Source organism: Urtica dioica, chromosome 11 (assembly GCF_054948205.1).
Source record: "Urtica dioica subsp. dioica isolate 48M chromosome 11, U.dioica_male_clone48M_v1_H2, whole genome shotgun sequence".
NCBI lineage: Eukaryota > Viridiplantae > Streptophyta > Magnoliopsida > Rosales > Urticaceae > Urtica > Urtica dioica.
The window spans coordinates 4,623,604-4,647,363 of NC_142766.1; the positions used below are offsets into that span (position 1 = coordinate 4,623,604).

A 23,760-nucleotide genomic window follows, 5' to 3' on the forward strand; every position below is an offset into this window, starting at 1 on the left:
GCGTTTGGTTGAAATTAAAAAGCTCGCTCTGTTTTTGTTTTTAGAATAAACTAAACTGTTTATTTGGGTGGTGTTTGGTTAACTTTTCCAAATTTGTTTTCTGTTTTCTGATTCTAAATTCTAGAAAACAGTTTTAGAAAAACTGTTTGGTTATAAATTCAGAAAACAGATTTAGAATCATGTTTCTGTTTTCTTTGAAATTTGTTTAGAAAACAGAAAACAATGAAAAGTTGTTTTCTATTTTATCTCTATACAATTGAATAGAAAACATAACCAAACAACATTTAAAATATTCTGAAACGTAATTCTAAATCTGTTTTTTAAATTTAAAAATTAGAATCAGAAAATAGAATTTAAAAACAGAAAACGAGTTTAGAAAACTAAACCAAACGGCCCCTTGGTGTTTGGCAAAACTGTTTCTACAAAAAACTTCAAAAGCGATTTTAGATTTTGTACAAGAGTTGGAAAAACTAAGATTCCTAACTTTTGAAAAAAAAGTGTTTTTATTTAGTTTGCTATACAAATTACTGTAATATCCTAGTACATGAGACAGAGGAAAGTTTTTTTTTCCTCAGACAGCGATGTCTTGTCTCTCTCTCTTCTCTGTTTATTTATTTTATTTTATTTTTTTCCTCTTTCTATGACTGATCTTATGAGAACATAAAATACAATAGTACGATACTAATTTGGTTGGCAAGTGATGTGATTACTATTTTATCATTTTTTTTTTCCTGCAGTGTTGTATTTTTAATAATAATTATTACTTTTGTTTAGCGAAAGGTTTATTTCATTTTTTTTTTCATTTTTGTAACAATAACTAATGACTTTATACGAGAGATGTAAAAACCTTTATGGTACGCAACATTATATTTTGGAATTACATAGTTGTCTTCCATCTCCAAAACCTCCTTCTTTGGAAATACTTGAATCTCAATTTTCCTGTTTTAGCTTAATAAGTATTAAGAACATAAACATATAAATAAGCGTATTAATAATTATTATTTAATTTTTAAGAACATATTTATTTTAGTCTTTTTACTATAATATATTTATTTTACCAAACGTTAAATCAGTTTTTGTTACCAGCAACAACTGTTTTATAAACAGTTTACCAAACACTTGTCAATTTTTTTTTTTTAAAAGCATTTTTTTCAAAAACAAAGTTACGTCAAACGATGCTATTATTTTAATTTTTATTATTATAATCAGTCTCCCTAAAAAAAATAAAAATAAAAATTTGTAAGTGACAGCTTGAGTGGTCAATTAATATTATAGTCCAACTATTATTTTATTTCAGGAAGTATCCAATATTATAATAGGTTCCTAATTACCATATTCAAGCAATTATTAACAATAACAATAGTTAATCTAATTAAAGAAAACAATAACAACAATTAACTTTATTAACAATAACAATTAATCTTATTGTTAATAAGATAAACTGTCACTTAGTTTTATTAACAGCTTCATTTCCAACTGACTATATATTTGAAACATAATATCAGTTTCTCAATCCCTAAATAACTTTACGAGAATGTATCATATGTCCATTCCTACCAAAAGGCCTATTCATCATAGTCCAATTCAAACATTGCCAAAATCTATCATCTAATCCTAATGATAGAGAAACTGGAGCTCAATCTCTAACAACTACTAGCGACCTAACTCTAACCTAATTATTCAGCTAATTTATCATACCTCCCAGCAGAGGCAGCTCAAGGTCTTCGGGGCCTTGGGCGAAACATAAAAAATGGGCCTTTTAATAATAATATTTCAATAAATTAAGAAATAAAAATAACATATTGTAATATTATCATTTCAAGGTTCTCTAACATACTCTTTTTCTTTTACTATCTGTGCTCTAATATATTCAGATTTTTTTTTTTATTTTACTTATTGTTTTAGTTTTTGTTTGACCATTTTTATCAAATGTAACAAAATTTTCAATTGCTCTTTTCTCTATTCAACAAAGTTTTCATTCTTTTTATTATTATTTAATTATTAGACACGTCTAATTTTTATTTCGAAAAAATTTCAATGTACAATTAAATAAAACGTGCCAATATGTTGACAATAAAAGGCATGAATTCTTTTAAAGAGAGGCATTGACAGATAAAGCTTGAAAATAATGTATCCAAAATATACCATTTGAAATAGACTCTTAGTTTTTTTTTATTCTTATTTGTATTTCTCTGTACTCTTTTTTCTCTTAACTATCAAATTTTTTTTTTTTTGTGAACTTTGAATAGTTGATTAAATCACTTGAAGTTGAAACAACAAACTATAAATAGGAGAACTTTTTTTTTTTTATAAAGCCATAGTTGATTAAGGAATACAACATTTTGAGCTTTTAAAAATACTTCCAATATTTAAGTGGACTTTGAATAGTTGTTTAAATCACCTGAAACAACATACTATAAATAGGATAATTTTTATTTTTATAAAGCCATAGTTAATGTAGAATACAACATTTTGAGCTTTTAAAATTATTTCCAATATTTAAGCGGGATGGAGTGTAGAAACATAGGTTACGTTAAAGTACTAACCAACTTTTTGTGCGAAGGCCCTAGAATAGGAGTAAAGACCAAACTAATGCTCTACTGTTTTTTTTTCTTTCTGAAAAATGGGGCCTACTTCTGGGAGGGGCTTTGTGCCATTGCCCTTTTCGCCACACCTTTGGACCGGACCTGCCTCTCAGTAAGATGAATAAGAAGAACAAAAACAGACATTAATTTAACAAATCTTTTAAACTTTAGTTATCAACCTCTCTCTCTCTATATTCATTTAGCCACACTAAAGAATTATATTAGAGGGAAGACGGAGCATCGTACAGTGCATGGAGAGGAGCCTGGCCTCGTGCGGGCTGGATCAAGGGCATGGTTGGAGTTTCCTTCGTGAGAGCAATAGTCATTGAGGTCTCCTGCCAAACATCTCACCATGACACCTCAAGCTATCCTCTACGGCAAGCCACCACAACCAAGCCCCGACAACTCTCCTATTATTGTATCTATTATTATTATTATTATTATTATTATTATTATTATTATTATTATTATTATTATTATTATTATTATTATTTTTGTTGTTGTGCATTTCCAAAGATTCTAAAAACTGGTCATTAAATAGAAGATCCAAATGACAAGTTTGCCAGTTCTAACAGACTTGTCATTAAATTTTCAAACAAAAACCTAGATTTAATGACCAGTTTGAAATCCCTACTTGTCATCAAAAACTGTTTTCAACAATAAGTTTGTCGTTAAATACTGGATTTAATGATATGTTTGTCATTAAAATACCACTTACTACTGTGCCGCAACTTTGATTTCACTAGTAACCTGCATACCGTTGAGGTATTCCGCGGTTTTTGAAGCATACCGCGTATCGAGCTGACTAACTAAAAGGCGAAGAAGTGTCTCAAAGGAGTTATACATAAATAAATAAAATCATCATCTATAATCAGAATCAACGATAATAACTAACTGTATAGCTTTGAGATGCATCAAACCCCATTAATAACAGCAAGAAGCTACTCAATTAACATCACAAAATAATCGCCCGTATTGGTTGAAAGTTGAACATCTCGATAAAATGCCTGTTACATTTTCACCTCAACAAATGACTTGGACACTGCAAGACCTTTAAAGTTCAAGAAATGACTAAGCAAAATTTTCAATGAGTAAGTTATACAGTGAGCGTTTTCATTTTACATCCCTTAAATAGCCAAATCACTTGAAGCAAGATTTGTGGACCCTACCCAGTGATGGCACGGATAAAAAAAGACCTAAACTTGTTAAGTCATCAAAACTGTCTGTAATGTGGGATTATATACTCCTAGTTTTGTAGACAGTGAAGGCCAACAGTAGAGGGATTGTGAAGCTATACACTGGACTGTGGAGAATCGGATTCATTTCGTAGGCTTTCACAAGCGCCTCGCAATTCTGTAGCAAAAAGTCAAACCAAAAGGAGTTATATGCAAAGTGTACAAAAATCAAACCAAAAGAGCATAGCGGAGTAAGACCGCAAGATTTGACTGCAGTTATTTTTAGTTCTAACGTAAATAGTCCTTGGCCTATTATGCGAGTGACGTTTGGTTCCTAAACTATTCTGTGAGTAAATTGGTCCTCAAATTTAAAAATTCTTTGTCAACTTAGGTAATTCTGTTTCTTACAAAAGAAACTTTTTTTTTTTTAAGAAATAAACCGAGTTTTATTGGTAAAGCAAACAGCCTATGAGAAGTACAAAATATGTGACGGGAAGAACTAGTTCAATTATATTATAGCTCTACGTACACTAGATAAAAAAAAAAAAAAAAAAAAAAAAAAAAAGGGGGTCAAATCAATGTTTTATTTTGAGTGAGATTTTGTTTTAATCATACTTTTTTTAAATTATAAACTAGTTCAGGGACTATTTGTTGTAAAAGATCACAAAATAGACAAGAGTGAGCACATGTTACACATGATCCTACAAACCATATAAGGTTTAATATTCAATCTTGCAGTGGTCATATTTTAGAGAGAGAGAGAGAGAGAGAGAGAGAGAGAGAGAGAGAGGGAAAAAAAACAAAAAAAAGGAGTGTAGTGATTGTCTTACCTTAAAATGCTTCCAACAGATTGGTAAGCAAAGGATTAAAAGAGCATTACGGACCCATCGCTTCCCAATGCAAGACTTTGACTCTCTATACTGACCAAGATCATCTTCTTTCTTTCCTGTAACTGACAGAAAATGTTTCCGGTAGAACCCTTTTTCGGCAGCCAAAAGAGCAGTCACGATTATAGAAGGCCAAACCACAAAGAAAAGATGGGGAATAACAACCAGCATTATGTCTGGAACCCCAAGATATTCGGGTTTTTCTTTTGCATAGAGAGATCTAACCAACCATCCCCGGTATGTCATGTATCCCCACTCGTCACCCTCGGTGAAAACTCTTCCGAAAAACCAGGGGAATAGCACAAGGTAAAATAGGTATCCCACCAAACCAAACCATACTAAAGGAATCTTGCAAAGTTCAAGAAAACCCCATAGTATGCAATTTTTCAATCCTTTAGGAGCAATGGAATCCTTATAGGTGAACTGCTTCTTTGAAAAACACAGCAAAACCTTTGGAACGATGAGAATGGAAAGCATGACAGATAGAGCAGACCACAGTAGAGGAAAATAAATGGCAGACCATTGACAGCCCATGACTTTAAATTCCGTCCATGTCCAAGTGACCTTAGAATTCAGACCGTTAATCGAAAATGGCCTCATATCTGTTACAGTCGACCTTCCTGTGGCATCAGACGCTTCTATCTGCAACCAATATCTATCAGCAGATGGGTCTTCAAAGGCTCTGTAATTCCACGAAGCAATGTAAAGATCCCCCCTAGAGGTATTATCGGCTATCTTTTCCATTCGAGCCTCCAAGACAAGATCGAGGCTCCCGGACATCGAATCATAGACCCGAGCGACGACCGAGGAAATTTTAGAAGCAGAAAACACCAGAGCTCGAATCGACTCGTATGATGACGGAACCATAACTTGGCATTCGTGATCGCGATGTGACGAAGAAGTTGACATGAAGCGCGAATCGAGAGGAAACGTGGGCAAAATCACGATGGTGTTTTCTTCTCCAGACTTGAAGTCGACATCGAGGTACGAAACGTGGCCTCTGTCGATCGCCAGAATCCTCATGGCTCTACTCTTCCTCCAATCACCCATCTCCCACTCCCAAAACTCCTTGACCGGTGTTGCTCCAACTGAACAATTCACCGTGTCCTCGTACAATACCTCTTGAGGATTAAATTGGAAAAAGTTCTGCAACGTTGAACTGAAATCGTGATGATGCCGTTTCAAGTTTTTCCCGAACTTTGTGTGTAAATGCCCACAAAGATAAGCAGACAATGAATGCTTGAGAAACACGTCCTTTAGGCTCTTGCCGGAAGTAGACAGTGCTGAGAACGAAATAGGGAAATGGCCAAAGGAAATCTTGGTGGGTGGTTTTCTTGACTGAGAATCCCATTGAGAAAGCTCCGAATCAAGATCTGCTAGTAGCTGATCTGTCGGATGCCCGAAAAGATTAGTCGGGCCACGTACACCAATACCTGTACTATCTACACCGACAAACAAATGTCTCTTCCCACCGATCTAGACAAAGAAGAGAAAACATGTCAAACCTTTATATAAATAATGTTACCATAGATTTGCATGTATACATGTGTTTCTGCCAACAATTTCAAGATAGAGTCTCCAGCAACATCTAAAGCATGATTCTTCCAAAGTTACTTCCAAAAAAAAGACAAAAATTAAATCAAACAAAATCTCAAATCTTCTGAAACTCAGTGAAAATCAAAACTTTAATTTAGATTATCGCACGTTGAAAAAAACCAACCACATAATGAAACCAGCTTTCCAGAAAAAATCGCTCACCTGAAGTGTGACACTATTAACATTTTTAGTCCGCCCCAACTGCCCATTGATGCTATACCTCGTGAAGAAATCGAGAGAACCACCGACTTCCGGTACGCCAAAATTATCGTGATTGCCTCTGAGGTCGAAAAACACGCTTTTGTCGAGTCCGCTTCTCTTCACAACGTCTTCCATTACATTTTTGTATTCCCTCCATTCATCCTCGTTCAGCTTCATAGTCAACATATCCTTGCTTTTCCCATCTACCACATTTTCGGGGAATTTAAAAGGAAAAGAAAGAAAAAAAAAACATGAACTTAAATGAATTGAAAAAGATGATATAGCATAGCTCTATTTATAAAATCGTGATCGCTCTCGTCTAGGCGGAAAAATTAAAATCTTCCTAAGAGAACCAAGTAAGTGTGTATTGATGATTGGTCAACCTATCCCAATGTTTATCTGAACAAATAAAACTCGTAATCCTTCCAAAAATAACTAAAATTTTGGTCACTATGCATATAAATCCACAAAAAAAAGGGTAAAGATATTTAACACAATGACAGCACTTTCAGGCTTAACCTAGCTCACTGAGAAGCTCCATTGAAAGACAAGTCGGTTTTGATCTAGTAACAAGTCAACCTAATCACGTACACTCGTAGTCGAAAAAGAAATCCAAAAAAAAAAAAAAGAGAGTAAAAGAGAAAGACCTGTGAGATCACCGGTGATGAGAACAAGAGACGGGTTTATGATGGAAAGAGCGGGACCGACGAATCGTTTAAAATCGAGAGCTCGTTCGGGATGGTGGACACTGAAATGGAGATCGGAGAGCTGAACCGCCCAAACCACCTCGTCTGGGCCTCCATTGACGTCAATGATTCTTCTGTTGTTGTTTTGAAAACGGGGTATTGACGAAACTGATCGTTCTCGTCGTTCTATTTCGTCACTTGCAGTCGTTTCATACGATGAAGAGTGGGAAATGGAGATGAGAAGCAACAAAAGCACCGTCGTAGTCAATCGGGGACTTCTCATTCTCGCCGGAGTTTTTTTTTTTTTTTTTTCTTTTTGTTCTTAAACTGCTCTGCTTTACCATGGAGCAGGTTCTCTTTGTTAATTGTTGGGAAAATGACACATTTGTTCTGTGTTTTAGTTCGTATAATTTTTCATAAATGATAATGTCTTCTTTTATTGAATTTTTTTTTTTTTTTAGATATTGACTCTTATATAAGAGATCTAACTGAGACCCAAACTAATATTTTAATTCTCAATTTCTAATTTTGAAATAAAAAATAGACCTAAATCAAAATAAACTATTAGAATTTAGAGGAAATGGCGGCATAAGTGTCCAAAGTTTTCGTGTTTTTACACTTATGTACCCAAACTTTTTTTTTCGTGGCATAAATATCCAAAGTCGAGTCTCCGTTTCGCTTTTAGTGTTTTGGACGTTAAATCTAGATGGTCTTTGAAATGGACGGTTGTGACTGATTTGCTTAAATAAAAGAATTTTGAAATGAAAAAATAAAATAATTTTGAAATGGAAAATAAAATAATTTTGAAATGAAAAATAAAAAAAATAAAATCCCTAAATTCGCTCCTAAACCAAACCAGATCGACTAAACCAGAAACCATGGTTGAAGCACCGACGCGACTCGAGGAAGCACCGACGCGACTCGAGGAAGCACCACCGCGACTCGACGAAGCACCACCACTGGTCGACGAAGCTGCGTCGCGGGTTGAGGAAGCACCACCAGACTCGGATTCAGTTGAAGAAGAGGCTGAGGTCGACGAATCCGACGAGGACGAAGCAGCAGACTTTGATCTTCATGAAGAAGAGTATGCAGACGAGGAGGCTGAGAATGATGAAGCCAGAGCTCAGTCACAATGGTGGGCCGACATTAACAACGTATGCAACGATGTAGAACAAGTAGATGCAGAGTCTGATGGATTGGCTTCCGAGTCCGACCTCAACAGCATATGTAGCAGCGACGACGAGCAAATGACGAAGAGGACGAGGACGAGGATAACAGGTATTTGTTTTGATTTATATTTGATTTACTGATAATCTGAGACTTTTGTTGGTTGATTGAGAATCTGATATTATTTGGGCAGGTCATGTTCCGAGGGACCGAGAGTTTTGCGGTGGACTTAATAGGTAAGACATGTACATGTCGCCTATTCGAGTTGACCGGAATCCCGTGTCCACATGCATTAGCATGTATTTGGTCATCGGGTCTGCAGCCTTTTGATTATGTGGATGATTGCTACAAAAAGGATAAGTATGTAGCCGCGTACTCTGGCATGATCGCGCCTATGACGAGTCCAGAAAAGTGGCCAAACTCCGGTCTCAATCCAATAGACCCACCGCTTGAGCAGCGTCTACCTGGGCGTCCAAAGAAGAAGCGAAACAGACACCATGACGAGATTCCGCCAGGAACTACTCACGCCCCTCGAAAAGGACAAACAAACCGGTGCAGCGACTGCAAGCAACAAGGGCACTCGAGAAGGACTTGTCTTAATGAAAAATCGGTAGAGGTTAGTTTTTATTTGACCTCTTGTTTGTTTGTTCAGTTTAATCTCAGTTCAAGTTTAAAACACTACCTCTTGTTTGTTTGTTAGGACTCGGCTCCAAAGAAGAAAGGAAGACCATTCTCGGCGAACCCGACCGGCGCGACACAAAAAAGGAACGAAAGAAGAAAGAGGCAACGGGAAAGAGCTGCTGTTGCGGATACTCGACTATAGGCATTAGATAATGGCTGCGTTATGGTTTTTTTTTAGTTACAATATGGTGACCATTGCCATCTTTTGTTGTTTTGATTGGAATGCAAAATGTTACAGAATGATGTTTTGTACTATCAATATGTTTTTGCTGTTTTGATTGGAATGAAAAATTGCATAATTCATATCAAGGCACAAAAAGCCATTTCAGTCCCGAAAGATGTTTTTTTTTTAGCTGTTATCTTCATCAAGTAAAAACTTCCGGGCATCAAGAGAAAGCCATTTAACACATTCATATGCCTCTTCAAACCCATATTAAAACTGCCGGGCATCAAGAGAAAACCATTTAACACATTCATATGCCTCTTCAAACCCATATTAGTATTGCCGGGCATCAAGAATACAGTTGTGGAAAACAAATTCATTACCATTAACATGAGAGTCAAGAAAACAGATTTAATATGGGAGTCAAGAAAACATATTTAACAGCCAAGAAAAAAAACCAATTACAATTCCAAATAAAATTCCTGCGAAAATGTATCTAAAATTCATGCTTTGTGATTTCCTAATTGCTTGCTCTTCCTCTCTGCCCGTAGGTCGTCTGGATAGTTCGAATTCCAACTCGTTTACTCTCCTAAGTAATCCGGGTATAATTTGCTTTGATCTTGGGCAAATTTCTGGGTCTAACCATTGAAAAAAGCTGCATTGTTCCTCAGGCTGAATAAGAAGAGAAGAAAATCATACCAAACAAACATTATCTGTTGAAAGAAATCAAGAATATCCACAAAAGCAAATCAGTCCACATAGCAGCTCAAGAATCTCCACAACAGCAAATCATATCAAACTTACACGTGACTTGTAGCAGCTCAAGAATCTCCTCCCGGGATTCAAATCAGTCCACGAGGTCCTCTGGACGACTTCTACACCACACGAGCAAATCCAACCCCGAACGGCTCTCGACGTCGTCGATTCTCCACTTCCGCGGGGAGAGCGGCGGCTCTTGCTGTTGCAGCGACTCCCGAAGGACGAATTCGATCCTTCCATGAGCTTAATTTCAGCGATTCTCAAGTAGAAGAAGTATCCAAAATTTGGGGATTTAGGGTTTTAGGTATTTTTTTTTTCTTCTCATAATATGTGAACTGGTCTTTATTTCGGTGGTTTTATTTCGCCATTTCCTCTACTTTATTCCCGTTTATTAAGTCTGATATTGTAGGATGAAGACACGTGGCTCGCCGTTTATATTTAACGTCCAAAACACTAAAAGCGAAACGGAGACCCGACTTTGGATACTTATGCCGCGAAAAAAAAAAGTTTGGGTACATAAGTGTAAAAACCCGAAAACTTTGGGCACTTATACCGTCATTTCCTCTAGAATTTATACCACTCAAGAGGCTCGAATTACAACTTCGAATTGATTCTGATGAATATCGATTCTAGATTTTTATCCCTTTTCTCTGTTTGTGTTCAATGCATGTTGTTTGTTTTTTTCGTTTTTAAATAAATTGTTGGAAAAGATCTAGGATTAAGAATAATTTATCGCTTCTAGCAAGTGGCGGAATATAAAAAATTCTTTAAAACATGTCAAATGATTTTACTATCTAGACAAAATGCATGAATATATAATTTAAAATTAATAAATATAAAGAGTTTTCACTCGATACCAACTTCGTTAGAAGCTTGAGCGTTGAGAAGCCTTTGGAAATGTTGAATCGCTCGTCTCCCCACTTAGCTTGTCTCCTTGTGTCTTCTTGAATCTGAGTAACCACAATAGTTTCTACCACTAGAGTCTTCGAGTTTAGAAAAGATTTAGTGTGTGTGCACTATTAAACACAATGACTCAAGAACTAGTCTTAGAACCAAAGAACTAATACAAAACGCTAGGTTTAATGGGGACCTAGGTGCCAAAACAAAAGAGCAAGAAGAGAGAGAGAGAGAGAGAGAGAGAGAGAGAGAGAGAGAGAGAGAGAGAGGGGGGGGGGGGGGGGGGGGGGGGGGGGGGGGGGGGGGGGAGGCCAAATCTAGAGAGAGAAGCTCTCAATCTCAAAAACTTATTTCAACATTGTGAATTAGGTGTGGTATTTAGGATTGCCTTGAAGAGATAGTTTCCTTTTTTCTATTGAATATCACATATTCACGAGCACAATCTTTATTTCTCATTCATATCATAATAATACCAAGGTTGAAAATTTGTTTCCCTTTTTCCTTAGCTTGGTCGTCCATACCATAGAGCCACAAATAAGATTTTAGACATTTTCATATGATGACAATGTAATGGATCCACACGGCCAACATTAAAAATTGGGCCTTGAAGATTGAATTTCATTTTATGTGAAAAATTCTACATGAGCTTTTCTTGTATTGTTATGAACAAATAAAGAAACATCTAGAAGCTTGTTCTAGATGCTCAAAACCGTGGCCATCATCAAGGAATAAAGGGAAATTATTTTGTGCATTGATGTATGAAGATACTTGCCAAAAGGAAAAGAGAAAACAAATTAATAGCATAAGGCTACTAGTTTTGACTTAGCTACTAGTTTAACAAATTCTACTCTAATGACTTGTGGTAGTGACCTCATGGATCCAAATGAACAAAGCTTGAGCTAGCATACTTGGATACAAAAGTTCACAAACCTTTTCCAAGTTCTAGCTTAATGTCAACTGACTCCACTAAAGAGTTGACACTGAAAATCTCTCGGTTCAAATGAATATATTTTCTACTAAATTCTACTTAATTGTGATGAGTGGATCCATTGAATATTATCTATGTTTACCCTTCATGAATATCATCAACTAGATGGGATTAATAAAATTACCATTTTACCCTTCTAGTTGTTATTTCCTCAACTCATTTGTCACTTGTGAATAAGTTATAAACAATATATTGACGAGGAGCTAACAAATCACATTGATTCATCCAAAAGAGTCACAACTCAATTTGGAAACTGGCTAGTTCATTTATTCAAATTCAAAGGAACAAAGCATGAGGTGATATATATTGCATTTCAGCAATCTTGTACATGAATTCCATACCTATGAGATCTTCACAAAGTTGTTCATGACATCTTCATAACTTAATACTTCATCAATAGGTCTTGTCTATATCACATAATGAATCTAGAACTCTGACTTTCTCAAATGAGAGTACGTAAGCTATGAAATGACATGTCTCATTTCAGGATTGAGGTAAGCATGATGCAATTCATACACATTGACTTTGAGACAGAAGAGGTTAAATGGTTTGTTCTTATACTGTCTCTAGAAGTGCACTGGTCAATTCAGTATCTTCAGAAGATACCTAGGAAGAACTGTGGAGTCTCCAACTCTCTATGTCTCATAACCAGACATGATAGATTCTCCTAACAATCATACTGAGATCAATAGCCCTTTAATCCTTAGATTGTATGTTGTTTTAGGCAAACCATGAAGAGTTTGTTCATGCAAATCTATATTTGACTCTTCATTTGTTGTTAGGTTTGTTTAAGGACTAAAGATTAAGGTTTATCATAAAGCTTCAAACAAACGAGGAAGAACGAATGAAAGTTTCAACTCTTTATTAATTATTCAGCAGTTACAAGCAAAAGTCTTCGTGAAAATTTATTACATCAAATGTATATAAGTTTTAACTACTACTATTCTCGTGGGCACCAATGCCAACATAAATTACATACACGGAGTAAAATGGAGTTTACATATAAATATTAGAGTTAGAATCAATGAAAATTCAATAAAAGGAAGATTCGCGACACAGTTATCTATTTTAGTTACAATTTTATCATATTTTGATTAACCAGGGGGTACAAACTCGACATATATGAAAATCAAAAGTTAAACTCGATATTTCACTAAAACACAGAATATATGTCATTTCTCTTAATTGTTTAATCAAACACTCATTTCTAAATTGCATTACAAAAAGAAAAACTATACAAAATATTTGTTAATGGTTGAATATCAAAAATAGTCTAACTCAGCCATATTATTATTATTATTATTATATATATAAGAGAAGTAGGATTTACTATTCACATAGACTCAATTTACTAGTCACATCAAGCTGCAATAGAAAATTTACCATTTAATTTTAAGATATCAACAAAAATGCTAATAGTCATCATTAATCTAAGTCTAACAACGTCTAATCTTTTTAGATAATAGTACAGTAATATTCGTCATAATATCTGACAACAACGAATGCAATTTTTTTTATTTGAACTATAGATATCTAGATAACAGTATAATCATCGTTATTAGATAAAAATTAAAACATTTAAATCTAGATATTTCTAGATGAGTTTCATCTACATGCCTTTTATTTGAACTAGATACTTCTAGATGATAGCATAATCATCATTATTAGATAACAATTAAAATTTTAAATCTAGATTTTTCTAGATGATTTTCGTCTACATACCACTATAAGTAGGCTCTTCGTTTTTTTTGTTTTTGCAAAGTTTTAGCTAACAAAAAGATCTTCATCATGTCATTGTTTCTACTATTAGTCATTTCTTGCACCAAAACTAAATAACTACTTTCACCATCCTCTTTTCGTGTTGCATTTTCGCGTTCTACAGTTTTTAACAAGGTATGTATGCCAATGTTAAACAACCATCAAATGAGCAATTGTGAAAGAAATTTATTGCAAATTAGTTAATCTATTAGATGCATTTAAGTTATAGCGGCGAAGTGTGTGAATGTTTCTTGTTTACTCATATATGATGATGATGTACGTATTTACTTTGTATTAGTTTTGAGTATTTTTTTTTAATAATTATAAAAAAAAACTAGAAATTTAACGTGAATTTTTAAAATCACACATTGAGAGTAAAGGAGAACTAGCAATATTTATAAAGATCATGAGTTACTCATTTCGTCGTCAATTAGTTTTAAAATGGGATCTCGTGATATTTTCATATGCTATTATATAACTCATTAAGCTTAAACAATATCCGGTCTAACTGCTTAAGGTAAAAAAAAAAAAAAAAAAAAAAAAATCGTTATGTAAAGAACGTAGGTTAAAGTTGATAAGAATCCAAAAAAATGTCTTTTTTTTTAACTACGTTTTAATATTTTTGTAAGAGAAACCCCGCTTTGATATGTTAAAAACAAACTGGAAGTGTAGGGAGGAGAAAATGGACTCCTAGAGAATTAGGGTCCAAAACATGACTAAAGAAATTATATAAATAATTAGAAAAAAAAATATTTATCAAGTATAGAAGATTTAGAAACATTTTAATTTTGTGCGCATTTTGGATTTGGACTTGTATGCAAGTGTGTTACGACTTTTTTTTATGACATTGTCATCTCAAGATTCTAAGAACATAAATGATTTTCATTAGCAATCAGTAGACCGCTGATATGAGAGAAGAGGTGGATCTCACATTAGGTGAGTCTTACTCTTCTCTCACAATCTGATGACCGTTGATGTGTGTATCATTACTCTTCTAAGAATGTTAATTATGAGTTCCAAATATAATTTTCTATTTTGTAACATAATCCTCTATGCTTGAGAAGTAGTATTTTATATGTTAATTTTTTGGACTCCACTTCTCTAGGAGTCCCTTATCTCTTCCCACACTTTTGAAACGTATATACATATAAGAAAAACCAGTAGGCACCTGAGAGCTGAGACCAATAAGCAAATAATTACAATGTAACGTAAAAAAAAAAAACAAAAAAAAAAAACAAAACAAAACAAAACAAAAAACAAAAAAAAAAAACAAATTTAATAAATAAATCACAAAGAATGCATAGTTTCAGAAATAATAATACTACTAGTTGATCAAACCACTCTGATAAGTTTTTCTGCACCGATCCATTCGTTGACATAATAAACCACGTCCCATTTCCAAACTAGCCTCTAAAACCCCATACATCTTTTTGTGTGGAAATTATTCGGTAAAAAGAGAATAAATTCCCACTGGCTATAGCATCAACACTGATTTTGAGAAATAAATATTGACAAACCTTCCTTTTTATACAAAGATATAAATTATGAAGAATGATTTTTTTTTCTTTTCCTTCCTTTTTTTTCTACATTTACAGGGGCTATATGTATATATATATAGGAATAAATATATATATATTTATAGCGGCTGTACTCTATCAACACTTTGAGAAGCAGCGAGTAAAGCTGCTCCGATACCAGACCCATCTTCTGTTACCTTGAGAACCACATGTTGTGCGACTTCTTCGCCCAATATTTCGGCCAAAGCCTCGTGCAAGTACTCTCTGAACACTGTATAGCTTGTGTATAAAGCCCCTTCTACCGCGACCACCGTTCTTTTCATCTTGTTGTCGTTCCTTCTGCCACCTGTCAGACCGCCGCTCCCGTCTCGCCCGATCTTCTTTAGAATCCCCGCCACTCCCGCTGCCGCCAGCCTGGCGGCCCTTCGGGTCACCACATCGCAAATCTTCACCACGAGCTTTCGCACCTTCAAAGGAACGTCTGGAATCTGAAGATCACGAAAAGTAAGTGTCAAAGACGTATGTCTGTGTGTGCGCGTGTATATATTACCAGCAGAGGCCAAGGAAAGGAAAAGCTTACGTCTAATATTTCTCTTAAAATCCTTCCGACTTCCTCCAAATCGGGAGAATCGTCCTCGTGCATTGCAGCCATTAAAGGTGTCCTGAGACGGAATGTACAGAACAAAATTGGAAAATGTCGTTTGTTGAACTGTGTTCTGATATATAACTATCATTATTTTATTTTATTTTTTGGTCTGTGATTTAGACGCAAACTTGCACAAGTAAACACCTTGAAAGACGAAAAAAAAAAAAAAAAAAAACGCGTCGTCACCAAGTATGGGAACTATTCCTTATCCTCGAATCCTCTGAGTGATCGCATTTCCAGTTTTATTTTTAAAACGCATGAATTAAATGATTGAAAACATAAAATTAACAATATCACTGTCTAAGCTCTTTTCCTGTAGTGGGCTCTTGTGCCCAATGATAGAATTCTGTCTATTCCATGATAACTCAAAAAATATTAAAAAAAAAAAGTAGTAATAATAATAAATCCTCGAGAGAGAGAGAGGAGACTGACCTCAGGACAAAAGGCACTGTTAGCTTGGAGGAAGCAGATCCAAAGATATCTGTCTCGTATGACATTCTGAGAATCACTCTCCTAACAATGTCCCCCAAATACATCCCAGATATCATCTTTTCAAAACCCTGGAGTAAATTCTAATAGCATGAGATTTTCCTCGGGTACCAATTATCGGCACAATATAAGAAGTCAACTACCTAACATTTACCTGGTCATTGGGGTTTGGACTATCAGCATCTAGTTCAACATCATAAGATGTTCTTGGTAAATGAGACGTCCAAAAGTTTCCCCATTCCATATTGACGACCTATTAACCAAGAAACAAAGGACATGAATACATGAGTAAAAAAAAAAAAGAAAACGGTGGGTGGAAATAAATACCATGCATCCTGTAGGTGTTACAAGTCCTTGGCACTTGATAATAGCATCAGTCCTTTCCAAATAACAGGCATTTGTACCAGTTCCGATTATCACAGCCGCCACGGTGTCTTTGTCATGGTAATGCCCTAGAGCTAACGTTCCCACAGCGTCATTGACCTGTTCAAATAAAATAGAACAAAATCTACAGCTTTCAGTCATGGGAATTCCAGGGTCAACATGGATAATGTAGGCACTGCATTCCCTCCCGCTATTGGGGTGTTGAAACCAGAGAAATTGAAACATTTAAGATTAAATCCATAGAGCTCTTTTGTGTGAAGAAAAGACTAAATTCTTGTAGCCCTGTTGACATTTTAAGGAGGTCAATCTGTATGCATACCTTGTTAGGTGATCTTTGACGAGACTTATGTTGTTGAGAAATTATTTAATAATGCATGTAGTTATTTTATTAAACAAATAAAGTCCTGAAAGCGAATAAACAAAGAGACAAAGTGTCCACGCAATGAAAAAAAAAAAGAGATGAAGTGTCAATGGACCAAACCCTCTATGCTACTACTCTGAATAGTTCAATTATACTGATAATATTCCCAAGAATCATTTATATCCCCACATTAGACTAAACTGTAAATTAACTGCTTCAAATCTCAGGATAAGAAAATAAATAAACACATAAAAATAAAAATAAAATAAAAAATAATAATAAAACATATTCACCTTCAAACATTCCAAAAAAAAAAAATTAGTTGGCAATAAAAGCCAACATTGAAGAAACCTAAGTAACATTTAAAAACTAGACTCGTACTCGCTGAATCAGAAACTAAATCACCATCCTGATCCAATTTCAAGACTATGACATGATGCAGCAGAGCTAAAAATTTTGCAAAATGCGGGAGTACAGGAAGAAAATAGCATGATGGTAACAATAAATAAAGTTGCAATAAGAAGTTCATTTCTATTCTGTTTACAACACCACGATGTGCATGCGTCACCGAGCTTATAAACGCAAATATATATATATATATATATATATATATATATATATATATGCATACATACATATATCTATGTATAAGATTGTCACGCACCAGAGCTGCTACCCTCATATTTAGACCCTGTCTCACCAATGCTTGCTCCAGACATCCTGCAACCTCCTTTCCAACCTGATCAACAATAAGTCATATACATATTTTAGTTATTTCTATAGGCCACTCCTAGAATAAAAAAATTGATTGTAGAATGGCTAAACAAAGAAAAAAAACCACTCTTCTTTTATTGGAATACAAAGGACGTGAAATTTCTCATTTGATTAGGGTAAAACAGTCATTCGCAGAATAGAAAAAGTTATTCTTGGGGTCAGTAGATCCCAAGTGTTGAATTATTGTGAACAAATGGGATGCAAAACTAAGGGAACAGCAGGGAAGCTTGGGAAAAAGTGAGACAGGAGGGAAAAAATGTGGTCATATACTCCACTGCACTTTCAGTTTTCTAAATTTCAAACTATAATAACAAAAAGACCAACCGTGTCTGCAATTCTGAATCCTTTTGTCCATTTGATGAGGATGCCTGATGAAATGGACACTTGTTTCACAGGAAAGGAGAACGTAAATCCGAGATCCCTCCCTTTTTCCAATGAGATTTTCGAATAATTTTCTTCTTTTTCAACAAATTCCTTAAGTGACAACGCAATAAAATCAAAGAGCTCCTACACAAGAAATCAAAGAAGACACATCAGTATAAATCCTGGACAGAATGGCAAGTTTAACAAAGGTATAGTAGTCAATTGTAAAATCATTAGAAGAAAATCACCTCGCTTGTGCAGGTCATTAGTTCCAGAGGAATGGGTTGCCGTTCCACATCATGACCAATGGTAGAGGATCTTCTTCCTCTTAGTTGAACCCGTAACACCCTAAAATTAGTACCCCCGAGATCGAGCGAGTAATAAGTTCCGCTTTCACTCCTGCCCATAGATAAATTAAAAGGAAATAAATCAGCCTTGATTAATGAATACACAGACATTAAGATACATAGATCACTAAGCCGAGATATGCAAATCTTAAACATGCTAAACACCAGCGATATGTCACGATGTGACTTAGGTGAAAGACAAGGCTTTCCAATCATAAACTCAAACAACACTCGTATAGTCAGAAACATAACTGGGCTCTGTCAATTGATAAATATAATCGCATCTATAGATAAGCGAAAAAAAAAAAAAGGAAAAAAAATCATTATCTGTCTACCTGATTACGCTAAAATTATACCCCAAAACGACCGACCGAAGAAAACAGAATGAAACGAAAGGCGAATCCTAAACAGTGAAAAAATTTATGGACGTATTCATTGCATACCTATCAAGTTACACCAGGAATTGTGAATATCACAAAAGAGAATCATAAAACAGCAAACTATTTATATCTGGAATCTACGAAACAACACTGATAAACCACTTCTATAGATCTTAACAATTATGTAATAAAGCGAAGGACTTAAAGAACCTTCAGATTGCCAGGGGCAAAGTTTTCAAAATAAGATCTTAATTTTAGCAGTGGAGTGATTAATTCATCGTTAAGACTGAACAACAACAACACAAACATTTAATGAAAGTAAACAACTTTCAAATCCCCCAATTCACTATCAGCATCACCTGTATACCCAACAATAACAAAGAATAATTATTAAAAATGACATCTTTCAATTTGTAAACAAAATTAACAACCCCCACAGTGAATCAAAAAAACAATTACCAAAATAAAAACAAAACAAATAAAAATTTAATCAAGAATCAGGACTACATTCAAATTGAATTCCAACTAATTAAATATACCTAACCAACTGTAACTAAAATACAAATCACATATCATACCAACAAAACGCCAACTAATAACCATCAAAACACACCAAATTAAAAACAGAAAAAATCGAATCAAATAGCTCATTGTTCCGAGCAAAAATAAATTCAAAAAAAAAAAAAAAAACAAGAGATTGCGATTGAGTGTGTTACTACACAGTACACAATGAAATCTAAACTTATTATCAGTATTACCCATTGGGGAGAGCATCTACGAATGTGAGAAGCATCTTGAGTTTGGAGCCACCTTCGGAGGCGAGGCCAGCGTGCATCTCAACGGCCATGGCGTCGACGACTTGCCTGAGCCTGGCCACCGGAGTCCGACAGCTCTCTTCGAGCTCCTTCAAAACTCCGACCACTCTCCGCCATTTCCTCTTGCTCTTCACTCTCCGGCCAACCACCACCGCCGCTACAGCGCAGGCAGCCACCGCCGCCAGTCCCGCCGCCACAACCACCACTCCCTTGCCTCCTCCCATCTCGAAAGCGTTACCTTCAGAGTATTTGACCTAATTTTTTTTCTCTTCTCCGATCAGAAATCTGCGGCGGCGGAACGACGCCGTTTTTTTCCCCTTTCTCTCCTGCTAGTTCTGTCCTCCGACCGACGCCGTCTCACCATGCGGTGTCGTTACACGCTGACTGGCTCCGTCACGAGGCCTCGTTCTTTCACTGTTGGTACGCTGGAAATTTTTTCGCCGGTGGAGAATCCGGCGAGGGTTTTGCCCGTAAAGAGTTCAGGGAAATGCTTCTCACTGAGAGAGAGAGAGAGAGAGAGAGACTTTTCTCTTTTTTTGCGTTGGCGAAATATTGGAAAGCGAACTGGTGTATATACTTATATACGCGTCGAAACGACTAAAATACCCTTCGGCGAATTTGTTTCCTTTTTTTTAATTATTTTTACAATATGTGGAAATGGGAAATGAAAATGAAAGGGAAGCTTTGTACTGGACTTTTTTCCTGTAATATGTATATTTGTTTTTGGTATATTGCCTTTTTGGTGTCTATCGGGCTCTGGAAAAAAGTTTTGGTATTACTTTGTAGGAAAGTTGTGTTTCTCAAATATATGGTTGATTTTGTTTTGTCCCATTGATTAAGACATGCCCATTTAGCAACCAAGTAATGCTATAGCCATGTCTTGCAGTAATTTTGGTGAATAGAGATGTCACGGGTTTATGTTTAAGCATCGTAACATTTTAATATAACGTTATGTTTATCCGCACAAAAACCTATTAATATAGTTTGACTTGTGCTTTATCTCAAACCTATTGATGCGTGCGTGTTTGTGTCTAATGCGTGTGTATATATCCTTTGTATACGATTTCAAATTAAAGATAACGAAAGAGGCAGTTTTGTAAACAAATTCTTCTTTTTTTTTTTTTTGCTAGGAACAGACAAATTCTTCTCACTATGTTCTTGATGATGATGTTAGATTGTTACCGTTGTTGCTTCATTAGGATAAAATAAGAATATCCTTTTGTTTATCTATAATTTGAAGTAATCTTAGGAATATGTCATCTTTATCTTTATGATTTCATGATAAAATAATGTTATACCGTCATTTACACAATGTAAAAATGACATCCCGATAGCAAAAAACCATATACAAGGCCTAAGTCCCCGAACAAAGTGTTCGGGACAAACCTTGTGTCAACTGTGAAAGAAACTTGCGAGCAAGAAATATTGCAACCCAAGTTTCACCTTCAACCCGACTCAGACCTTCAACTCAACTTTCATTTTAGTTTTACCTTCAACTCATTCTAGCAATCAAATGAGTCTTGGCGCCAACCCATTTTGGCCACTAAACATCCCTTGCCGCCAACTCATTTTGGCCACTAAATCAGCCTTGTCGTCAACTTCGTTTGGTCATTAAACAAATTTTGCCTCCAACCCATTTTGACCACAAAACAAGCTTTGCCTCCAACTCATTTTGGCAACCAAATGAGTCTTGACGCCAACATGATCTTTGCCTCCAACCTGATGGCGCCGCTAACCTGATAGTGTTGCCAACTCAAATGTGTCACCAATCCACATGCCGCCTACCCCCTTGAGCCACCAAACTCCAAGCTTCCGCGAATGTGCATGCCGCCAACTCCCATATCACATCCATATATTGGTCCACATGTCTCTAAGACACAGGTAAACCTCCTCATAAGCCTCAATACTACTATATCATTTTCAGCTCTCTCTCAAGATAAGTCTCTCTGGACTTGAAACCCTCTGCGTATCTCTCACTAAAAAAATATTTCCTCTCTCTACCCTCTAGAGACGAGATGAGACCCTCTATCCCCCGACTAATGTTGAGCGTCAGAGCACGCGTCAGGGGAGAAATCATACATGCCTGTTGTTCATGTTTCTTGATTATCAGATGAAGAACACGAAGAACATGACGAACACGAAGAACTCGACGATCATAACAATGTGAAGAACATAAAGGACACGAAGAACGCGAAGAGCACGAAGAACACAAACACCTAAAAAGCACAAAGAACACGAAGGCCGATTGTTGATGAAGTGATGAGGAACCGAAAACCTCTTTCCGGTGAGGCAAGGACAACGAGAATAGAAGACTTCACCACAGCCCAACCTATATGCGGTCATAGGGTCCAGCCTTATATCAACCCACGGAAGGTTATAAATGTTGATTCAAAATTGCAGTAAACAAATAGCTAAAATCATGTGATTGATTTACCATGTGATTGATTTAAAGGTACAAATTTAGTTAAAATCATGGTGAATCGTCTTAATAAGTAATAAACTATGAGGTGACATACATTGCATTTCAGCAATCTTGTACATGAATTCCATATCTATGAGGTGACACTGGCCAGTTCATTTATTCACACTCCAAGGAACAAAGCATGAGGTGACATACATTGCATTTCAGCAATCTTGTACATGAATTCCATATCTATGAGAACTTCACAAAGTTACTCATGACATACTCACAACTTAGTACTTCACCAATAGGCCCTGTTCGGAATCACATAGTGAGTCCGAACTCTGACTTTCTCAAATGAGAATACTAAGGTGTGAAATGGCATGTCTCATTTCAGGATTAAGGTAAGCATGATGCAATTCATACATAGTGACTTCGAGACATAAGAGGTTAAATGGTTTGTTCTTATCTTGTCTCTAGAAGTGCACTGGTCAATTCAGTACCTTCGGAAGATACCTAGAAGAACTATAGAGTCTCCAACTCTCAATGCCTCATAACCAGACATCATAGATTCTTCTAACAATCATACTGAGGTCAATAGTCCTTTGACCCTAAGATTGCGAATATATCGTTTTAAGCAAACTACGAAGAGTTTGTTCATGCAAATCTACATTTGTCTCTTCGTAAGTTGTTAAGTTTGTTTATGGACTAAAAGACTAAGGTTTTATCATAAAGCTTCAAACAAAGAAAGAATGAATGAACGTTTCAACTTTATTAATGAATAGATAGGCAATTACAAGCAAGAGTCTTCATGAGACTTTATTACATCAAATGTACAAAATAAAGACTACAACTCTTCTTGTGGGCATCATTGACAACAGTTGATGCATCGTACGATGTCGTACGATGAAATTCATAGAGTTGTACGATGCCATACGATGTTGTACGATGCTGTACGATGGGTTTAAGTTTTTAAAAAAAAATTGTCGTACGATGCCATACGATATCGTACGATGTCGTACGATGTTGTACGATAGTTTTAAAAAAATTCAAATTTTTTTGTTATACGATGTTGTATGATGTCATACGATGGTTTTTAAAAAAATTCAATTTTTTTTGTTATACGATGATGTACGAGTCTGTACGATGTCATACGATGAATTATGATTCTGACCTAATTTTGTCGTTTTTAGGACAATTTGAACTACATATACAACGTCCCATTCCCGGGTCGTATCACCTACGGTGGGACGGGGATCTTGAAGCTGGTACGGAGGAGATTCGATGAGCTCGGGATAAAAGATCAAATCATCGAGACTCCGTTCGAGCAATTTTTTTCGGAGAGCGAGCTCGGTTTCTCACCGGTGCTCGTACATACTCTCCTTCAAAAGAAGATCGAGGCGACAACACGAGGGGAGATACATTTTGGTATCAGAGGCAAACGAGTAAGATTCAGACGCCTCGAGTACGCACTCGTCTCGGGGATTAGCTATGAAGACGGTCCGACTAAAGCCGAGCAAGACGAGCGAAAGAGCGACTGATTGATCACGGACCAGTTGAACGGCGTCGTCGGAAGCAAGTTCAGCACGTTGATCAACGTGTTCACCATATGTCAGAGCCATGACGATGCGTTCAAGCTCGGGCTGCTCGTATTTGTGTATGGGTATCTTCTGGGACAGCCGGCCAACAAAGTCATCGAGGAAAGGTGGCAGAAATTTCTATACATCGTTGAAGACCTCC

At 35.9% G+C, this 23,760-nt stretch overlaps 2 protein-coding genes across 2 annotated transcripts; both read right to left on the minus strand.

Moving 5' to 3' along the window:
- Positions 1-3,513: 3,513 nt before the first annotated feature.
- Positions 3,514-7,542, minus strand: LOC149380781 (Calcineurin-like metallo-phosphoesterase superfamily protein). Its single transcript, XM_089601165.1, has 4 exons — positions 7,092-7,542; positions 6,406-6,647; positions 4,591-6,123; positions 3,514-3,938 (listed from the first exon to the last, which is right to left on the minus strand). The coding sequence occupies exons 1-4, from the start codon at positions 7,411-7,413 to the stop codon at positions 3,822-3,824; spliced, it is 2,214 nt and encodes a 737-aa protein (XP_089457291.1). The 5' UTR covers positions 7,414-7,542; the 3' UTR covers positions 3,514-3,821.
- A 7,259-nt stretch (positions 7,543-14,801) lies between these two features.
- On the minus strand, positions 14,802-20,188 carry LOC149380782 (hexokinase-3-like). The gene is made up of 9 exons (XM_089630626.1): positions 19,563-20,188; positions 18,326-18,476; positions 18,039-18,221; positions 17,605-17,679; positions 16,523-16,678; positions 16,350-16,448; positions 16,139-16,266; positions 15,641-15,722; positions 14,802-15,548 (listed from the first exon to the last, which is right to left on the minus strand). The coding sequence occupies exons 1-9, from the start codon at positions 19,841-19,843 to the stop codon at positions 15,180-15,182; spliced, it is 1,524 nt and encodes a 507-aa protein (XP_089486752.1). The 5' UTR covers positions 19,844-20,188; the 3' UTR covers positions 14,802-15,179.
- Between the last annotated feature and the right edge of the window lie 3,572 nt (positions 20,189-23,760).

What these genes read in the sequence shown, in the direction of transcription:
- LOC149380781 (XM_089601165.1), bottom strand. Translation starts at nt 7,413, where the DNA reads ATGAGAAGTCCCCGATTGACTACGACGGTGCTTTTGTTGCTTCTCATC. An exon ending in CATCACCGGTGATCTCACAG is followed by an intron (nt 6,648 to 7,091) that starts GTCTTTCTCTTT and finishes AAAATGTGGTAG; the next exon opens with ATGGGAAAAGCAAGGATATG. An exon ending in TTAATAGTGTCACACTTCAG is followed by an intron (nt 6,124 to 6,405) that starts GTGAGCGATTTT and finishes TTCTTTGTCTAG; the next exon opens with ATCGGTGGGAAGAGACATTT.
- LOC149380782 (XM_089630626.1), bottom strand. Translation starts at nt 19,843, where the DNA reads ATGGGAGGAGGCAAGGGAGTGGTGGTTGTGGCGGCGGGACTGGCGGCG. An exon ending in GATTCAGAATTGCAGACACG is followed by an intron (nt 17,680 to 18,038) that starts GTTGGTCTTTTT and finishes ATTGTTGATCAG; the next exon opens with GTTGGAAAGGAGGTTGCAGG. An exon ending in ACAGTGCCTTTTGTCCTGAG is followed by an intron (nt 15,723 to 16,138) that starts GTCAGTCTCCTC and finishes ATTCCGTCTCAG; the next exon opens with GACACCTTTAATGGCTGCAA.